The 12,651-nt window shown below is 45.6% G+C and overlaps 6 protein-coding genes across 6 annotated transcripts; 2 read left to right on the forward strand and 4 right to left on the reverse strand.

Annotated features, from left to right (window-relative positions):
• Window positions 1-2,230: 2,230 nt before the first annotated feature.
• COCVIDRAFT_85730 (hypothetical protein) lies at window positions 2,231-4,138 on the reverse strand (the record flags this gene model as incomplete). Its single annotated transcript, XM_014706240.1, has 1 exon — window positions 2,231-4,138. The coding sequence occupies one exon, from the start codon at window positions 4,136-4,138 to the stop codon at window positions 2,231-2,233; it is 1,908 nt and encodes a 635-aa protein (XP_014561726.1).
• A 1,361-nt stretch (window positions 4,139-5,499) lies between these two features.
• On the reverse strand, window positions 5,500-5,919 carry COCVIDRAFT_11731 (hypothetical protein; the record flags this gene model as incomplete). Its single annotated transcript, XM_014706145.1, has 1 exon — window positions 5,500-5,919. One exon carries the CDS (start codon window positions 5,917-5,919, stop codon window positions 5,500-5,502), a length of 420 nt encoding a protein of 139 aa, XP_014561631.1.
• A 1,497-nt stretch (window positions 5,920-7,416) lies between these two features.
• Window positions 7,417-8,682, forward strand: COCVIDRAFT_11732 (hypothetical protein; the record flags this gene model as incomplete). The annotated part of the gene is made up of 5 exons (XM_014706146.1): window positions 7,417-7,601; window positions 7,695-7,974; window positions 8,030-8,165; window positions 8,379-8,459; window positions 8,672-8,682. 5 exons carry the CDS (start codon window positions 7,417-7,419, stop codon window positions 8,680-8,682), a joined length of 693 nt encoding a protein of 230 aa, XP_014561632.1.
• Window positions 8,683-9,091: 409 nt separating this feature from the next.
• COCVIDRAFT_85681 (hypothetical protein) lies at window positions 9,092-10,189 on the reverse strand (the record flags this gene model as incomplete). The annotated part of the gene is made up of 3 exons (XM_014706241.1): window positions 9,092-9,877; window positions 9,929-10,104; window positions 10,156-10,189. 3 exons carry the CDS (start codon window positions 10,187-10,189, stop codon window positions 9,092-9,094), a joined length of 996 nt encoding a protein of 331 aa, XP_014561727.1.
• A 278-nt stretch (window positions 10,190-10,467) lies between these two features.
• On the forward strand, window positions 10,468-11,299 carry COCVIDRAFT_33319 (hypothetical protein; the record flags this gene model as incomplete). The annotated part of the gene is made up of 2 exons (XM_014706242.1): window positions 10,468-11,043; window positions 11,093-11,299. 2 exons carry the CDS (start codon window positions 10,468-10,470, stop codon window positions 11,297-11,299), a joined length of 783 nt encoding a protein of 260 aa, XP_014561728.1.
• Window positions 11,300-11,684: 385 nt separating this feature from the next.
• On the reverse strand, window positions 11,685-12,647 carry COCVIDRAFT_22289 (hypothetical protein; the record flags this gene model as incomplete). Its single annotated transcript, XM_014706180.1, has 1 exon — window positions 11,685-12,647. The coding sequence occupies one exon, from the start codon at window positions 12,645-12,647 to the stop codon at window positions 11,685-11,687; it is 963 nt and encodes a 320-aa protein (XP_014561666.1).
• Between the last annotated feature and the right edge of the window lie 4 nt (window positions 12,648-12,651).

Here is a 12,651-nt window from a genome sequence, read left to right on the forward strand (position 1 = left end):
TTTACTACATAGAGCAGCTGTGGGCGAATTGATCTTAATCTGTGGGAGCCAGAGCTTGGACCTGACCAGTTACAGCTGCGCGACACGGACAGCAAGTATGAATGCGACGCACTACCGCCAGCTTACGTAGTAGTTGCGACAGACGACACCGCACATACAAAGCACTTTGCCGCCTTTAGGCTCATTACTATCGTGCCCACCGCCACTGCAGCGCTTCACACAAGTTCGGATAGCGCTACAGGGTGAGCAATTAAGCGCGCGCCGACGACGACGGCGCGCGCAAGGAGAGCGCGATGAGCTTGACTGGGACACAACACCAGAGCCAGAGAACCCACGACCGGTGAAGCTGCCTAGATTACACCAAAATATGTCTGCCAAATTCAGGCGCAAGAGCCCTTTGTCTACGCTGTGCTTCGTGAGCACCTCCTACGTGACGTTGCTGCCAGCGTTATTAAACACAAGCGTGGTGTCTCAGTAATTGTGCGCATCGCGGAGGGCTCACAGCGCGAGCTATACCATATAGAGTAACGCAGCTTGCTAAAGGTGAGCGCCGTCGTCATAAACGCCGTGCTCTTAAAGCGGATGGTGGACCTACCTACTCGCAGGACGCGCGCTCAATAGTACAACGCCGCCAGGTTAATGACGTCGCCCGCTTACAACAAAAGCTCACTGCAAAGCCACTTCACGAGATAACAACGATTGCTAACAAATAGAAGCGGATGTGGCCTAAAATACAGAATTGGAGCAAGAAACACCTTAAGCGCGTAGCCAGCGGCGTCACAATTATGCACGGCGTTGCGTGCTGTGAGTACGCCGTTAACCATGATGACTATAACACCAAGGCGCAATACAAACTGCAGCGCGTACAAGAGAATCGCAGCGTCAAGTACAATGAGAGCATGCTTACAAATGATAACATAGAGGCAGCAGAGGTAGCTGCAGCAGTCCGCTACCAAGTCCGCCTGTACCAGCTGCTCTGCCAACTCTCTCGACATTAAGATAACAGCAGCGACGACAATACAATAGATAATAAAGACAAGCTATTAGATATGCATTAAAGCGATACCTCTTGTACAAAAATCAAGTTGTAATAGTTACCTAAAAGCTTAATAATACTGGATAGGATAGCTAGCTATATAGATAGCAGTAACTGCAGTCGCGACTCAGCGTTCTCGGATCAACACCGAATCTTTTCGCGACTTTGGCATATACAGGTTTTTGTTCTCCATGATCTAGAGCAACAAGCTCGCCGTTAGTTGGTTGCATATTGGTCGTGTTGTGGTTGGTAGAAGTGAATAGACTGGTGGGTGTTGGAAGACGTGATCTGGCGTTGGCCCGTCCGCAGCGTTACGCTGTCCGGCACCCCTACCGAAAGCTGGCTAAATCGTTGTAGCAGTTTCTCTTTGTGGTCGTCTGACACCTTTGGCTGTATCACTATTCTGATCGAGTATCCGGATCGTCACTTGCTAAAGGAGTGCATGGCTAGGTCGGCGCGGGCAGCTATCTTTGCAGAGGATCCAGTTGAAGAGCTTAGATTCTTGATCTGGTGAAAACCACTGCTCTTAGCGGTGAGCTATTACGCGTTGAACTTGCCCAGTGAGGCAATCGCAGATTGTTGATCGCGGAACGTTGTACGTGGCAGCAGCGAATTTTGAAGACTTAGAAACACTAACGCAACAATTGTGGATGGTAGATTAAATAGATACTTCATGATCGACCATGTTAGGCGCGCTATGGTGATAGTGGACAGCTTTGAAAGTCAAAAATAGTTATTTATTGTTGGTAGAGCAGTTGAAGTAGCCACTACTAGGTGTCTGAGCTCATAACAGAACTGGTCAGTGTAATAGGGAATTTAGTAACTGTGGCTTGGCATATTGTATTCCCAAAATAGATTCAAATAGAACTCACAATTAACTCAGTACTCACTATGCTACTGAAGACAGTCTAGATGATTTATGGGGAATGTATTGTTTTAGGAAAATCCATCCATGAATTTTGTGTAAACGCAGCAGCTGTGGCAGAATTCGGATAAACCGCCTAATATCCACACGGGCCTATCACTTTAACAATTGATGGACATCTTGACATTTTCCACTCAAGAACTAATCCCTCGAAATTAGATTCCGCGAGTTGGGGCTGACAAAGTAGATTAATGTGGGTGGGAACTGTAACGCTAAGCTAATTTTAGCACGAACCAGGTCACTTTCGTCGCCTTATACTGGTTAAGTGTCTAGTCTTTTGCACTAGTAAGCGGAATACTCTGCCACTCTTCTTTCCAACCTGCTCCTGTCTCTGGCCATATGGATTTCCAAATATCTGCAAACTGTTCGCTTTCCATCAATTCATCCATGTCATCTTCAAGCAGCTCGCTATTGCGGAGTCTGGTGTCACTGTTGATTTCTTCAATCTTGACATCGTCTTGGTGTGTGTCTCGAGGGTCACGCCTGCATATCCAGCTTCTCGCTATCCATTCAAGAACGCCTTCGAAACCCATGCCCATCCTTTGGTCGTTAAGTACCGATACTATGCCTACCCGCAAACGTATGAGATCCAGCTTTGGAGGCAGGCCAGCTTTAACCGAGGCATGAGTTGCCAAAATTTGTCGAAAGATGGATCGTGCAAGACTCTCATCTACAGCAGCGTTGATGAAAACTTTGCGGATGGCGATTGCCATCGCTTTTTGATCTTCTTCATCGTTCGAAGGCATCCCAAGGATGCAAGGGGCATCTGGCCCGTCATCCTCACGATAGTCAGTACATTTGAGCATTAGTGATAGGTTTTCCAGGTATCGCATAGAGCCCAGGGTCTGGTATATTCGAACCTCGACATGATCACCTGCAGAGCGTAGCATTTCAATGCTCAGCTTTCTGATTCTCGGGCATGAATCTCGCAGCTGGATGACCTGGTGTGCTGAAAGAATGAAGTCTTCAATACAAAGCACTTGTAGACCGTGGCCGTGGCGTTCAAGTATTGCCTCGAAGCTCATGGGTCCGGGCGCAACAATTCCAAGCTCGACCAAAGGGTGCAGTGATGCACAGAGCCGTGTCATTATTGATTCAGCATCGACACGATCCACGTATTCACCGGAGATAGCTGGTAGACTCAGAGATCTCAAGCGCGAGAGCCCATCTTGTTCTGCAAGATCAGCTAATCTTTTAAGAACATCCAACTCCATCAGTCTTTCAAGCTGGAGAGATCGCAGAATAGAGAAATCAGTGTGGCACTCCCAAGAGGCCAAATCTAATCCAGAAACTTCGTACAGGGCGTTGATAGCAAGATCCTGAATTTGACCTTTAGCTTGGGGTATCTCACACCATTCGCCATCTGACTGAGGATGAAACCCCTGCCATTGGGGTCGCGTGGGCCTCTGTCGTATAATTTCCCCGGATGGTGGTGGTGTATTGTCCCACATAGAGACGTGCTTCAGGTTGGGTGCTAGCCCAGCCGACAATTGCAATGTGGCCTCTCTGTTGTAGTTTGCCCAACCAGTCGCATCATACTTGGAGTAGAGAACACTGACGTTATACAAACACGGAGAAGTCGCTAGCATGTAATCAGATTCCTCAATGTCTTGAAGGATATCCTGTTGATGGAGGCTGTGGAAATCTAGTCCATGGACGTGTAGCCGACAAGCCGGCATTTGCTTATGTAACACAGCGAGAATACAACAAGGTAACTGCGCCGTCGACATCCATATAATGTCTCTGAGGTGGAGGCCAGAGATAAATTGCGCAAGCCGTTGCCAGTATTCGTCGGGTCGACGCTCATTCCTTGATTTCCACGCTTGAAGGGAAGATACCGGATAAAAGTCGGGGGCAAGTTTCGTCCATGAGACATACAAGGCGTTATTCTTGTTATCCTCGCACTTGGCTTGGTCGTCTGCACCGGTCCCGAGCTCCAGAACCGTAATATAAGCACGGCTGTTCGCTTGATCCAATATATATTCCAATCTTTCCAATCTCTTATCAAATTCTGCGTCGTCTGTGTTGATTGACAGGCGGGAAAAGCGCTCTCGCCTAGCCGCAGCGCGGCATACCCTGCTAGCCGACGCGAAAGCTACCAAACTGGCCCTGTGAGGTTCACATTGCCCCAGGTATTCATACACTAGCTCTAATACTAGTAGTGGAAGTGCTTCCATGGTATTTTAGTGTGGCGTAGGATATTGGCGAACCTCGGCGTAGGGGATCAGGCAGTATACTTGAATTGAGTTGCACGTCCTGTTGTGAACAACAATGGGAACGAAGGGAAACCTGCGAAATGGCGGCCGCTCCGTTCCCTTTATAGACTCTCGTTTATTTAACCGATCCCAGAGTGAGATATCACGTGCAAGCCGAGTAGAGATAGTTTGCGTCAATGGAAATCCGCTAAATGCAGCACCCATTTAGGTTGACATTTTCTAATGTAGGTTCACGCCAGAGCGTTTACTCTTCTGTCAAGTTGAAGCTTTGCTACTACAGATTCACAGCAACAAAATCGTCCTCAAGCCATAAACGCCATGCTCTTTTGCCTTTTCCATCGCTGTCAGGGTCGTATTGAAACAGCGCAGTCCCTCGGGTCGTCTCAAACATCTTCTTCGCATCCCCTGCGTTGTTGTCGGGGTTTAGTGGAACGTATTTATGTGGTTTGAGCCCCGGCATCTTGCCTCCCAGTTGATCTTTGATGGCCCTTACTATACTATCCACATGGTTGGGGTATTTTAGTGGGTAATCCTTGTTGTTCATTGCATTGTCTACTGTTGGGGCCAAATAATGTAACGTGGTTCGCTGTCCTCTCTCTGATTTGAACACTTCTGGGTCCACGCCAGGACCGGTCGGTGCGACGTAGACTTTGAGGTCGTTACTTGTCTTTTCATTGTTCAGCCGATCTGGTTTATTCCTCAGGATAGGCGAGGGAGAGGGATTTTGCACAGGCCTTCCCTTGATGAAATCGATTACCTGCTCCTCAAAAGCTTTGTTTGTGGTAGAGTCATCGCCGTCATTTGAGTAGACTTCCCAAAGATGCGTCTTTGGTAGAGGTTAGTTCTGTATTGTGGTGTAGTATGACGTGACTAAGCGTATAGTATGTATTACGATTATCTTTCGTACGTAGATAGGCACCTTCTCCAATCAATCCTTTGCAACGATCAACTTTCAGCTTATTTCTATCTACTCGATTGCGGGTCGCCCCTATGATCTTTTAAGCTCGATCACGTATCGTGCCACAGTATATAAGATTATTTTGGCTGGCTGTTATTCGCACACTCGCCATCCAAACATGGCTTTTTGGAACAAAGACGACAATAGTGCAGCCCATAAGACCATTGGTTCCAATCTGAAACGGTTTGGAACCAAATTCACGCTAAACACTGACTGCGCGCTCATCAGCAGTAGATAAACCTATCTAATCATTAGAGCAGTTTGAACAAGGTGATGATTGTGGGGCAATTACCTCTGTCATGAAACAAAGGCAACAAAGGTCCGAAGTATGTATCCCTACGCCCTTCCTCATTGAGAATAGGAACTACATAACTGGTTGATTATTCTTTAGTGGGGTTTTCTTAACAGGTAGGTCTCTCTGGTCTGCGCTATATCGGAACGTTCTCTTGTGCAGAGGGTTCTTATCAACATCGGAGTTCTCGACAGAGGCGTTGGCAATCACGCCCCTAGCAAAGCTCAACCTGGCTGCCAGAGAGCCAACGCTGCAGACACCTCGGCCACACCCACTTGATAGCTCACAGCTAGACCAACATGCTTGAGGCAGCTGAACGTCTTGTCGGCTAGTGAGTAGGTCGGATTGAGGACTTCCACTGATCTGATTAGTAATGTAGATTGTCTTGGTCGGCTTTCTTACTGACTTGTACGGTATGGCTTTGGAATATGCAGGGCTCAGAGCTACTGAGAACCAGAGCAAGACCGAACTAATCTGCAAAATCGGCTTCATGTCTAGTCTGAGAGCCAGAGAATCGTTTTAGGGGATTATTCGTCTTCCCAAATTCAAAGCAAGTCGCGAAAATATGCCCCATTTACACGAATCAGTTCTCTCGGTTAAATCAATCCACTCTAAGCTTTTCCCTGATTCTTTGAAGGATCAGATGATAAAAGAATGGGATAAAAATGGGATGTGACTATTCCCATGGCACAGGGAAGCCTTGACGGCTGAGATTATTGTATGGGACATGTTCCCTTAGGAGTTTAACTATCTTAAGATGTAATTAGATAGGTAGTTTAGTAAAGTAGCTAAGAAGAGTATATTCTTAAATAGTCTTTATTATTATATAGAGTTTAAATCCATACCTCTCTTACTAAGTCTATACTAAGGCTAGTAAGCTTTATATTAGTATTCTATACTGTTTATCTAGTAATGTAGTGGAGTAGATATACTTATAAGATAGATAATAATAAATCTTATTATTCTTAATCTATATTAAATAAACTAATCAGTGCTAATGGTATAAAGTTAAGTAACTAGTAAAAAAATGTAAGCTAAGTTAACTATAATAAAAGTAAATAATAACTTTTATAAATCTTTAAATCTTTATTACTTCTAATTCTACTGTTCTATCTATTCTATATTAGTAGAATAGTTATAATAGTACTACTATTCTTTTATATATTACTGTTCTACATAGCTAGTTTTGGTAGAATAGTATATTACGTAACTCTAAGCTTTATGATAATTATTACTTTCTAATATAGACGTTAATAGGTCTTTAGCTATTACATTTTTGATTAAGGAGAAGATTCTTCTTATTATTGTGAGACGTTTTAGGGTTATTAGGCACGGGTAGAGTAAAACAATAGTAGTCGTGAGTAAACGGTCTGTATTTTACATAGACGAACAGCTACTAAGCTTAGGTAGTATTCTTCGTGCTTATATCTGCTTTGATAAGTCAGATATGACTAAGATAGGCTAACAAGGGCCAGATTGGCCCTAGATGGTGCAAGGTGGCTCAAGGAGGGTGAGCTCCTGACAATTATTTATAATAACTAAGAGCTAGAATTAGTTCTATAGAATAGCTAAAGATTTCCTTAGTATATATAACTTTATTTCTTAGTATAGAGTACTATGGAGTAAGATTAAGGCTATCTATAGTAGTATTACTATATTTCTCTAGAAAAAAGATATCTTTAGCGTATTAGCTTAGATTTAATAATAATAGTATAACTTTTAGAAGAAGAGGTATCTATATCTATAGAAGAAGGTAAAAAAATATAATCTATCAATAAATATAGAATAAAAAAAACAGGTACACAGAGATATTGTTTTCTAAGGATAAAGTACCTCTCGTTTCTTACGGCACGGGGGGATTTGCGTGACGCAGGGAGGGACATTAGCTGTGATCACAACCACTTAGTCAGGGCTCGCTGATGAACATCAAGTTAACAAGATAATTGGCCATCGTTGACCAGTCTGGCCCAGTTTGCCGCGAGCCAATCTATGAGGGATGATGGAACTTTCGATCTCAATTCTTTGAGAGAAGCACTCAACGTTGGGCAACCGCGTCCCGTACCTACTCTAGCTCAGACCGAAAAAAACATCCTCTACGAGGCGGACCAGTCCCGAACCGTACCGATGAGCAGAAAGCCCGTGACTTTGAGGTTGGATTCTTGGGCGAACAATATGTAAGTCTAGCCGCCGTGTTGAGTCGTCATGTTAGGTCAGTACTTAAAGTTGATTTCTGTCTAGGTGTACACCTTGCTACATGATGTTCTCAGGCTCCCTGGATTCACAGGAGAGGTTAATTGGACTAGTTCTTTGCGCACTCGCGCCGGTTTCCCGGCCTTTGGCCGCGAAATATCAGACTTTACCTATTTAGATACAGAGGGTGCGCTTACCCATCAATTCATGCAGACACAGCATCACCATGAAGTACCAGATTGGCTCAATACATGCTGCAACGGTGGCAATGTGCCACGATATCGCATAGAGGTCAAGAGCACAACTAGCCGAGACGCAACCACTCCTTTCTATATGAGTGAAAATCAGCACAAGTTGGTATGCTCCATCGAACCACATAGCTGGAGTGCATGATTGGGCTAATTTCAAGTAGGTAAAAAAGCTGCGCGTCACCTCGGAGACGCCTTCTGAAATCTACATTATCTTGCGAGTCTTTGGTTTGAATGCATTAGAAGAAGGGACGCAACATCAGCCACAATGGAAAGCGTATATGGATCCGTACAGTCTAGGTAAGAAGGGTGTGCTGAGATTCAATGCGCCTACATATGTCGTTAAACCTGCCCTATAGAATAGCAGTATGTGATATAACCTAAGCTCATTCTAACGGAATCCGATTTGAACCTAGCCCTCTGTACAATTCTCGGTCAACTTTTACTCTTTCTCAGGCGTTATTTTTAAAGAGACTATAGTGAATGCACGTTTTTTTACTTATACCTGCCTAGTCAAACATAAAGCTACTGATTTCAGACGACCGTCGCGTTGGCATCGTGTAGATGGTTTGGGAGTTCACTCTAAGAGTGAGCGTATGTGGCTACACTGGCCGAGATAGCTGAGCAAGTGACATATGATGAGCTTATGATATGACTGGTTGAGAGCTGGATTGTACTTAGTATGGAGTGAGCGTGCGTAATAGTAAGATTTCCCACTACTTACCACAACCGAACCCTCAGAAAGGCGTACAGCGTATGAAACGACAGTATAGTCATTTAACGAGCTATATAACTTTACATGGCAGCCATTCAATAGCGTAAGCCAAGTAGTATCTATCGATAAGAGCTGCGATGGCTCCTTAAAGCGCCACCAACGTACTAAAGAACTCGACATTTGGGTGGACATAAAACCTCACATACAACCAACAGAACAGGTCTGAGCTTGGAGGCAATGTCCCTCAATTCTTCGAAGGGGATGTAGAGTACAGCATGGGTATTGTAAGCAGCTGTCCTGTTTGTTGTTAATTGCATGCGAGTGGCTCGATTGTATCATTATTGTATTAAAGCTTGTCATCACAAAACCTAGAAAGATATTCTCCCCCAATGATCAAGAACAGCTATTGACAATTGGAATCATGCTGGACTCTTAGAACTTCACCCAGCAATTGCTTTCATCTATGGAAAGCGATGCTCTAACTTATTTTTGCTCTTTTTGGCGATATGGCTCATGAATTGACGCTTTCGTTGAGCCACTTGTAGACCACACGAGCGTCTTTCCCACTGTAGCGAGGATCACTCATGCACTCGTCGAAAGCCTTGAGCGTTGATCGATCGAGAACTGTGCGTGCACCAACAGAGGCGGCCAAATCGCTTCCCATCTTGAGTACCTTCCTGCAAAGTTCGATGCGAAAACCTCCCTCGTAGTCCCTGCTAGCCGGCGTATTGGGTTGTATGCCAGGAACTGGGTTGCTCTTCGAAGTAACCCAACACTGTCCTCCACTAGCATTGATGACATCAGTTAGAGTAGCAATGTTCAAGCCGAGTTTCGATCCAATGTTCAAAGCTTCCGAAGCTGCCAGACTAGTGATAGCTGACAAGTAGTTGTTGATGACTTTGAATGCCGTCCCGGCGCCAATATCGCCACACAGGAAGATACCACCCGGAGATCCCATCGTCTTCAAAACCTGTTTTACTGTATCGAAAGTCTGATCTGGTCGATCTGTCCCAACCATGAAAGTCAATGTACCAGCCTCGGCACCCATAGGACCACCAGACACTGGAGCATCAACAAAACTGAGGTATTCACTGTCTCCCAACTCACGAGATGTATCTGAAACAGATTTCGCGACTTCTGCTATGGTATCGCTCTCGATTGTTCCACATTCCATGAGTAACTTAGGAGCCCGCGACTTCTGAAATGCAACCTTTGCCCCACCTAAGATACCTGTTTGGGGATCACAGTAGACTGATTTGACAGCAGCGCTACTAGGAAGCATGGAAAGTACAATATCCTGAACGTGTAAGGAGGGCTACCCGTACTCAATTATGCGGCTGAGACTTACCGAAGCATTCGCTGCCTCAAAGCCGTTTTTTACCACTTTTATCGGGCCTTCGCCGCTCATTTCCGCTTGGAAACGGGATAGGGCTGTCTCAGAGACATCGCAAATACATAGTGTCACTTCAGGGCTCATCTTTTTGCGAAGATTGACAGCCATAGGGTAGCCCATGACGCCAAGCCCTAGAGATTTTGCATTAGCAGGGGGATTTTCGCGGATTGCTCCGGATTTACCTATGAATGCTACTGATGTTCTATCGAAGGCCATATTGATGATGCGGTTAAAGAAAAGCACAAGACGTAATACTGGGAGTAGCAAATATCGATGTATAGTGTCGAGAGGGTGATATAGCAAGTCTACACCTCTCCCATTTGGGTTGACAGTTGGGGTAAAGGGCCGTGGGGGATATAATGTGGGGTCAGTACCTCGTTTGTGGGGAAAGCTGTGCTGGTGTATATAGTGTATACCTCTTGGTACTACATGCCCCACCTTACCACTGAAGTTAAGAAATCCAAGAACATCGCAGATTTCACACCGATGTTACGATGAGTCACGAACTCAAAGAAACGTTCGTCGCGAACTTAGGAGAATGGGAATGGGACGAATCTTGGCAATCATTCTCGGAGCTTGATCCAGAATTCTTTAGGGCTAGCGTGGGATTGAAAGCTGTCCCGAAAAAGAGCAGGCATCTTTCGCCTAAGGTCCAGGGCTTGATTGCCCTGGCTGTCAACTCTTCATCAACACACCTGTACGCGCCAGGTATCAGGGCGAATATTAAGGAGGCTTTGGCTAATGGAGCCACTGGCGCGGAAATAAAAGAAATCATCCAGCTTACATCTACGCTTGGTGTACATGCATGCAACGTTGGCGTCCCTACATTAGTAGAGGTCATGAAGGAGGAAGGGCTTTACGATAGTCACCCAACAGCAGGAAAGCCTTTGGACGCTTCGAAGCTTCAGTTGCAGAAAGACTTCACCCAGAAGCGCGGTTATTGGCATAGTTTCTGGGAAGAGTTCCTTGCACTGGATCCAGACTTCTTCGCGGCATATACCACCTTTTCCTCAGTCCCATGGCTTCCGGATGACACAAAGAACAAGAACTTAGGCGTCTTAGAACCGAAGGTAAGTCGCTCGAACCGAGCGGTCTTCTGCATTGTTCTAACCTACATAGTTCAAAGAACTAATATACTGCGCATTTGATGCCGCGGCTACACATCTGTATCGTCCGGGACTAAAAGAGCACATGAGGAATGCGCTGCGGTACGGAGCGACTGTGGAAGAAATACTCGAGGTTCTTGAAATTGCATCGCACCTCAGCATTCACACAGCTAATCTAGCTTACCCAATACTAGCCGAGGAACTCAAAAGTAAGCATTGACATTCTTTCGTGGGGAATCAGTCTTATAGCTTTCCCATACGGCAAATTTTGGCTTGGAAGGATAGGTGGGGGTACATAGATAAACGCATTCGGCACCTTCCCCGGTGGGTCCGTTGGCGAGTTGGATCACCTTAATTACTATCATCTCATGTAAATTAAATTGAAAATAGCATTCATGTGAGATAGCTTGACGAAAGAAAATCCTTTTAATTTGGGCTCTTGGAAGCCAGTAGCAATCCGAAAATGTTAAGCAAAACACGTTTCGACACTCTCCATAAGAAACTCTTCGAGGAAGCGCTGAAAGTACGCCGTGCCGTAGCCAGCGATTGAATAAGTTAACTCCATATGGAATGCTGAATTAGACCGTCTCATCCATTCTCCCATTTTATATATACCCAGGAAAGAAGCAATGTGGGTTTCTCTCCATCCACGATCCGTCATGCGCCACAACTACCTCAACTTTAGTATTTTGCCTCCGCAGCTCAGACGACTCGCCCAGACACTCTTTGATCTGAGCAATTGTCCGTCTCGCAGTATCCGTATCCATATGCACGCTTCTCAGCTGACCATGTCCATCATCATAAAGTGCAATGTCTTTGGTCCCTTCCAAAATGCGGATATCATGACAGCAGTCACCGCCGAGATAAACATAACGGTCCTTATCAATACGAAGCAAGGCATTGATGTGTCCTCGCAGGTGACCCGGGCTATCAACTATCAAAACGCTTCCGTCACCAAAGAAGTCGACGACAGCTGGGAATCCAAATCCTGGCTTCCACTTATGATTTGTTTGAAGCTCCTTTCGTGCGTAGATCGCATCTGCCTCGTGGACGTACGGCAGTTCCTTGGTCCGCGACTCATCCAGCATCTTTGCGTCGAAAATGTCCGCGGGATAATGAGGCGGAGCGCCCCGGGCAAGCAGATGAAGCGTCCCTGATCCTACTATAAACGTCGAATTCGGAAAATCGCTTGGAGTTCCGACATGGTCCCAATGTACGTGGCTGTACATGACGATGTCAATATCTTTAGTAGGGTCAAGCCCTCCATTTCGCAGACACTGTGCGACATCTGGCTGGGTCAACATGGGTTGGCGATTGGCAATATGATGGTGCATAGCAGGCTCGTAGGCGGCCAAGTCCCGTTTGAGACCTAGATCCCACACTATTCGGGTTATCTTGCCGTCGTGTGTCGGATCGCACCTTTCGACTAGGAAACACATTGACGGTACCAACGTTCGTTTAGATTTATCGGCGTCGGTCACAAAGAGTTTCTCGGGAAGGGTAAGATGGCCACCCGTTAGAGCGGAAACCCTAACACATGCTGGAGATTGACTTGTTGGTTGCGACATAACT

Source organism: Bipolaris victoriae, assembly GCF_000527765.1.
Source record: "Bipolaris victoriae FI3 unplaced genomic scaffold scaffold_4, whole genome shotgun sequence".
Taxonomy (NCBI): domain Eukaryota; kingdom Fungi; phylum Ascomycota; class Dothideomycetes; order Pleosporales; family Pleosporaceae; genus Bipolaris; species Bipolaris victoriae.